General features: G+C 40.8%; 1 protein-coding gene across 1 annotated transcript in view; it reads left to right on the plus strand.

Annotated features, from left to right (window-relative positions):
• Nucleotides 1-4,255, plus strand: part of LOC130084430 (rho GTPase-activating protein 21) — a 59,598-nt gene extending 55,343 nt beyond the window's left edge. The window contains exons 24-25 of the mRNA XM_056249854.1: nt 444-475; nt 2,399-4,255. Coding sequence (XP_056105829.1) covers nt 444-475; nt 2,399-4,009 — 1,643 coding nt within the window. The 3' untranslated portion in view covers nt 4,010-4,255. The remainder of the gene's footprint in view (nt 1-443; nt 476-2,398) is intronic.
• The last annotated feature ends 2,156 nt before the right edge of the window (nt 4,256-6,411 follow it).

A 6,411-nucleotide genomic window follows, 5' to 3' on the forward strand; every position in this document is an offset into this window, starting at 1 on the left:
TGATATCCGTCACTGACACTTTCTGCAAGACCGTTATCATTTCATCTGTACTCTTGGTGGTGTTGTGTCACTCTCCATGCATCCTTCATAAAGAGGTTCATCATGTTCAGCTGATCTCTTTTGCAACCAAAAAAATTCCTTTCGTGCCAGATTCATGTTACTATATTGTTTGTGTTTGCTGGATGGTCCTACTCGTGAAAGATTGCTCCCTACTGGTGAATATATATCTGAGCGTTCCAACAAAACATCGCTCACTTGTTTGTCTGCATGCACGCCTGCTCACCATACCTCTCTTTCCTTGTTTGCCGCGCTCTCCTCGTCATGCACAACCTTTCTTAATGCATATGTTTCTCTACTCATCTCTGTATATCAGTTTGTTTGAGATCAGTATGAGGACATGCACATGCCACTAACCATGTGTTATATTTATTTTTACTCCACAGATTCACCAACCAGTGACTCTGCTAAATCTAAGGTGAGTTTGATTCTTGGACTGTGGCCACTTTTCTGATAAATCAGGTGTAATGGGTGAGTGTAGTTCTTGCACCAGGCTGACACGCTCCACGACTCCCACTGTAGCACCCGAGAGCCAGTTGGACAGATGGATCAGAGGCCATCATGTCATGCTTTGAACATGCACTGCATTCAGTGTAACGGGGAAATGAATTGTTGCTAGAACGTGCATTAAGCATTTCTGCCTAGGGGTGGGAATCGAGAACCATTTTTTAGAAAAGTATTAACCGAAGTGACAACTGAATTATCTTCATGACGTTCAGCTAAGTTAACAGTTATTGAATGTCTGACACATACTATTCTATTTAATGAATCAGTCTCTCAAACTAATCTAAAACAGCATATTCACTGTCATTTACTGAATTAATAACTGGATTAATAAGACTGGCATTCACTGAATGAAGTCATCACTTTGTCAAACAAGTATTATTGCTATGTTAAAGGAGTAGTTCACTTTAAAAAAAACTTTTGCTGATAATTTACTCACCCCCATGTCATCCAAGATGTCCATGTCTTTCTTTCTTCAGTCGAAAAGAAATGAAGGTTTTTGATGAAAACATTCCAGGATTTTTCTCCATATAATGCACTTTACTGGGCACCAAACGGTTCAAGGTCCAAAAGACAGTTTCAGTGCAAACTGCAAATTGTTCAAAGGGCTTTAAACGATTCCAGACGATGAATAAGGGTCTTATCAAGCGAAACGATCGCTCATTTAAAAAATAAATAACAAAGTTTAAGTTTTATAAGCTCAAATGCCCGCCTTGCTCTGTTCTGTGTGACTCTCCTGTTCGAACTCGTTCATCAAAATGAACGAATCTTTTTACGAGTCATTTGATTCATTTAACGAACGAAATGAACGAATTGACTCGGAAAAAGATTCGTTCATTTTGATGAACGAGTTCGAACAGGAGAGTCACACAGAACAGAGCAAGGCGGGCATTTGAGCTTATAAAACTTAAACTTTGTTATTTATTTTTTAAATGAGCGATCGTTTCGCTTGATAAGACCCTTATTCATCGTCTGGAATCGTTTAAAGCCCTTTGAACAGTTTGCACTGAAACTGTCTTTTGGACCTTGAACCGTTTGGTGCCCAGTAAAGTGCATTATATGGAGAAAAATCCTGGAATGTTTTCATCAAAAACCTTAATTTCTTTTCGACTGAAGAAAGAAAGACATGGACATCTTGGATGACATGGGGGTGAGTAAATTATCAGCAAAAGTTTTTTTTAAAGTGAACTACTCCTTTAAGTTGTCCATATGACAATATTTTGTATGTATTTTCTAATTTTCTAAAGATAAACATTGGACATTACTTGTTGTAATAAACTACATTTAAAAAGCTAGAAAATCTGTTGCAAAATTATTCGTTTTTGTTTAGTATTTTTACAATACTGAACAAAAAACTAATATAATATAAAACAAAATACAGTATATCGTACAGTTTAGTTAGAATCATGTATTTGGTTCTTCCTCAAAAGTACTAGAAGAACCGTTAAATGGATTCCCATTCCCATTCCCATTCCCGTCATCTGGCTCCAGCTTTATTTTCAAATGCAACCCATGCAGCTTTTTCCATGTGTCATTGCTGTCGGTGTTGCGGGTGCCTCTTATGCTATGTGGCTGTTCTGAAAAAGAAGCCTCATTTGGACTTCTGTAACTGTCTCTAATGTTTCTTTCTATGTTCAGTCCTTCAACCTCTGATTTGTGCTGCTATCAGAGAAGCAGGTGGAGTACTCTGGGTTTAGCCACCTGCAAGGGCAGCGGTTGGGCTTTTTATTCCATGTTTTCTCGCTAGGCCTCAGTGCTTTATGGCCCATTGGATTACAAGGTTGTTTTGTTTTCCTTGTGACTGAATCTGTCACTCTTTCTTTCTCTTTGTGTCCAGGGCTCCTGGGGATCAGGGAAGGACCACTGCAGCCGCGAGTTCCTTCAGCCACGAGTCTCCTCCATCTTTGCTGCGGCCAACCGCAAACGAAAGAAGCACAAGGAGAAGCTGCAACCCAGCAGCTCTGACGACGACCTTGATATTGTCTTCACCAAGAAGGATAACCCAACTCAAAAGCAGAATCACCAAAGCCAGGAGGAGGATGGAGGCAGGTCCAGCCCATGCGGAAAATCACTTGTAGGAGACAACAGCATAAATGCAGAGTCCACCCCAAAGAACAAGAAGGAGCAGAGGAACTCTTTCTTTATGAAAGACAAACCCTCTTCAACTCTCTCCCTCTTGCCCCAGCTCTCATGTTCACCCGGTGTCATCCGCCGCACCTCTGGTCCTCCCAAATCATCCGTCTCGGATCGTTCTTCACAGTTAGATGAGACCACCTCAGACTTGGGCACTATGAGCTCTGGACCCTCCGGTCCCAGAACCAGACCTCGGAAATGGGGCACAACAACACCCCCGGCCCCTGAGCTATTACTAGCTTATGGGGGGGCTTCAGTGACTGCAGAGGTGAGCTCTATTACCTCAGACTACTCAACCACTTCCTCAACCACCTTCCTGACGGGAATAGAATCCATCACATTGAGCCCAGAGGTGCAGTCCGTGACTGAAAGCCGGGGAGGAGACGAGGCAGATGACGAGCGCAGTGAGCTCATCAGTGAGGGACGACCAATGGAAACGGACAGCGAGAGTGACTTCCCAATGTTTACCCCTGGCATCGCCAGACTAGACATACCAACCACGGAAGATAGTGGAAACAACACACCCAAACTAGCTTGCCGCTTGCTGCCCTCCCATAAACTGATAGAATGTGACTCTCTGTCTAGGAGGCGATCCCTGCGACAAAAGACGGACAGCGATTCATCTGTGGAGGCAGGAGCTGGTGGCGGGGTCAGCAAGAATGAATCAAATAGACTGTCTCGAGTTCTGGAAGTGATGAAGAGAGGCCGTTCCACCAGCAGCCTGAGTGCCCCATTGCGAACTGAATCGGACAGAGTTGAGCCAGCATGGCATCTTAAAATCACAGAGAGACTCAAGTTCCGTCTACGTGCCTCCGCTGATGATATGTTCGGTGTTGGCACGCAGAAAGCTCGCTCTACAGAGACGCGTAGTAAGAAGAAGAGCATCCGGCGACGCCATACTTTGGGTGGCCAGCGGGATTTTGCTGAACTAGATGTCATTCATGACTGGAGGGAACAGGGTGGGGTGGACCAAGGTGCCGAACTGTCCACTGTGGAGCGCCTTAAACCCAAGTGCGACTCTCAGGACTTGTCTATCCGGGACTGGATTGCTTGTGAGCATCGTCGAACCAGTCGAGAGCTGGAAGGTCAAGTTGGGATAAGTACAGCAGAAGCGGGAGATACCCATGCAGGTGTGCAAAGTGCTGAGCAACTGGCTCCTTCTGCCTCTCCATGTCCCCAATCCAGCTCTGAACAAGTAAACGGAGGCACGTCAAAGGGCAAATCCAAAAACAGCCTGAGTTCTGGAGCTGATGCTCATCCACAGAAATTGTCAGGAGCCCAAGTGGTGCGCTCACGATTCTACCAATATCTTTAAAAGAAAAGAATCATCTGCATGTGTGTAAGTGTGTCATAATGTGTGTGTAAAGGCCTGTTCAAACCAAGATGAATGTTTGGTGTGAAAATTGGGTGCGATAAACATTTTCATCTGAATAAACAGCATCTGTTCAGACTGACACAAACTGTTATTGCATCTGTTCAGACCGATGTGAACATTTGCATGCTGTCAGTGTGACAGAATTCTTACACGGGGTTCTAATCTCTTTTCTACTGCACTTCAAAGAAAGATTTGCGCTTTTGGTCACATTTCTAGAGCCGCTGCTTTTAGATAAAACTACGGCTTGGTGGTGCTTACAAAGAGACTATTTTGCTAAACGGCTGTGAATAGCAGAGGAAGAATCCAAAACCAGGTTTCTTGTCTCTGTTTGATAAGCATCATAGCAAATACAAATATCTAAATGGCTGTTTAAAATCATGTAAATACTGTTTGAATTTCTTTCCTCGTGACAAGCGGGTGTCAGATTCTGATAGTTGCGCAGCGTTTTATGTACCTGGGTCACCGGGGTATTTCTGCTTTTCTATAAGCGCCCCCCTACTGTCAGATTACATTTTCATTTAACCTGCCATTTTTATGTATTGGTATAAAAAGGCAAAACAGATCAATTTTCATGCCAAACATGCACATAGGTGTGATCAGGCCTTAAAAATGAATGAATGTACTTAGAGCTAAAGTTACTCCACCTTTATTTTCCATCCCCCTGTCCTTTTTTTAAACAAAGTATCTATAAATATGAATATATATTATAAATATAAATTGTATATATCTATATGTATAGGCTTATAAAAAAGTAACTGGAGTAATTTTAACAATTTTGAGTTATCTGACTCATTTTTTTGGATCAGTACTGGAGATCTTTTCTTGAAAGCTAGTAATATATGCATGACGGTGAAGTGGCCTGATATTCAGAGGCTGTACAATACCAATGTTTACCAACAGCCTCTGCTGCTGCGACAGCACAATTTTTGGACAGACATGCATTTGCGAAACTGTTACTGAAGGATACTGATATCAAAGGAAAAGAAAAGGCATCTTGTCCAAGATTAGGACAAAAAAGAAAACTCCTGATGTTACTCGTATGAAGAATGTAATATGCTTGCCGTTATATTGACTAACACGTAAATTGCTTGTTGCAGTTTTCATTAGTGAAAAAATGTAAATAATGTCTGTACTTGAAGTATTTTGGTTTTTGTTTTTTATTCTGAAGGTTAGCCCTGATATGGGCTGTTTTCTGAGCTGTGTGCTGTGGAAACCCCTTTTACAGTGCATCATAACAGCCAGACATAAATGTGGAAGAAGAATGAAATATTTTTATATTTCTACAGGATTAAAGTAAGTGCTAAACCGAAAGCGCCAGAGACTGAACATCTGTAGCAGTACCAGGCTTACTGGGTGGTGTCATGTTAAACCATTTGAAATGCAAACTACAAACTGACAGCAAATAAGTGGTGAAATTACAAGGATTTTTTTTTTTTTTTTACAAAAAAAGTGCCTCTCAACTGGTTCTGGTGACAGGAAAGGTGCCATTTCTTAATTTTGTTGTTTGTTAATATGGAATGTGTATTATGAATGAATGACTGAATTTTATCAGAAAAAAAAAAAAGAAGAAGAAAAATAAATTTTTATACAAAACGATGCAAAAGCAGACCCTGCGCTTCCACTGCTTCATCAGTCATAGTCTTAAGTCATTTCGTGCTTTGCCACTGGATATGTCTTTACCCTGGTCTTTTATTGAGGCAATAACTTAAATGTGTATATTTCTTTGTGTATGTTACCTTTGTTAAAAAGTCACATATTTTGTCCGAGCTGACCAGTGTAGCCAGCATGTGATTCCTCGGAAGAGTATGCATGACCTCATACTTATGTTTCCAGATTTCATCTTACCTCTGAATATTCATATGTGTGACTCCCAACTGCAAAGAAAACAAAAACACTGGAAATAAATTATCTTTGTCAGCGTCTTCTCATTGTCATTGGTAGTTTATGTAATGTAGACTTTAGGTCTCGCTGTCACTCAGTTTGGACACAGTCCTGTTCTTTATTATTGTTGGTGTTATTATTATGTCCCTAAAAATATCTGTTCCAATTTCACTTTATTCTTTTAGGTTTGTAAAGAAGTTCATTAGTATAGATGTACAATATTCTACTAAACTAAATTCAAGCATTTCTGCATAAGCCAAAAGATTGATGCAATCATATCATTAAGATCATGAGAAACATAAATTCAGACAAGTGTGTCCAAACTCTTGACTGGTAGAGTAAATGCTTGCTTAATTTTTAATGAAACATTTTAACAAAGTATTAAATGTTGGGTAACACTTTATTTTGATGGTCCCCAGACATTCAGTTGACTTTAAGTAACTTTTCACCTACATGTCAAT

This window comes from Rhinichthys klamathensis, unplaced genomic scaffold (assembly GCF_029890125.1).
Source record: "Rhinichthys klamathensis goyatoka isolate OS25496 unplaced genomic scaffold, OSU_Roscu_1.1 h1tg000064l_1, whole genome shotgun sequence".
Taxonomy (NCBI): domain Eukaryota; kingdom Metazoa; phylum Chordata; class Actinopteri; order Cypriniformes; family Leuciscidae; genus Rhinichthys; species Rhinichthys klamathensis.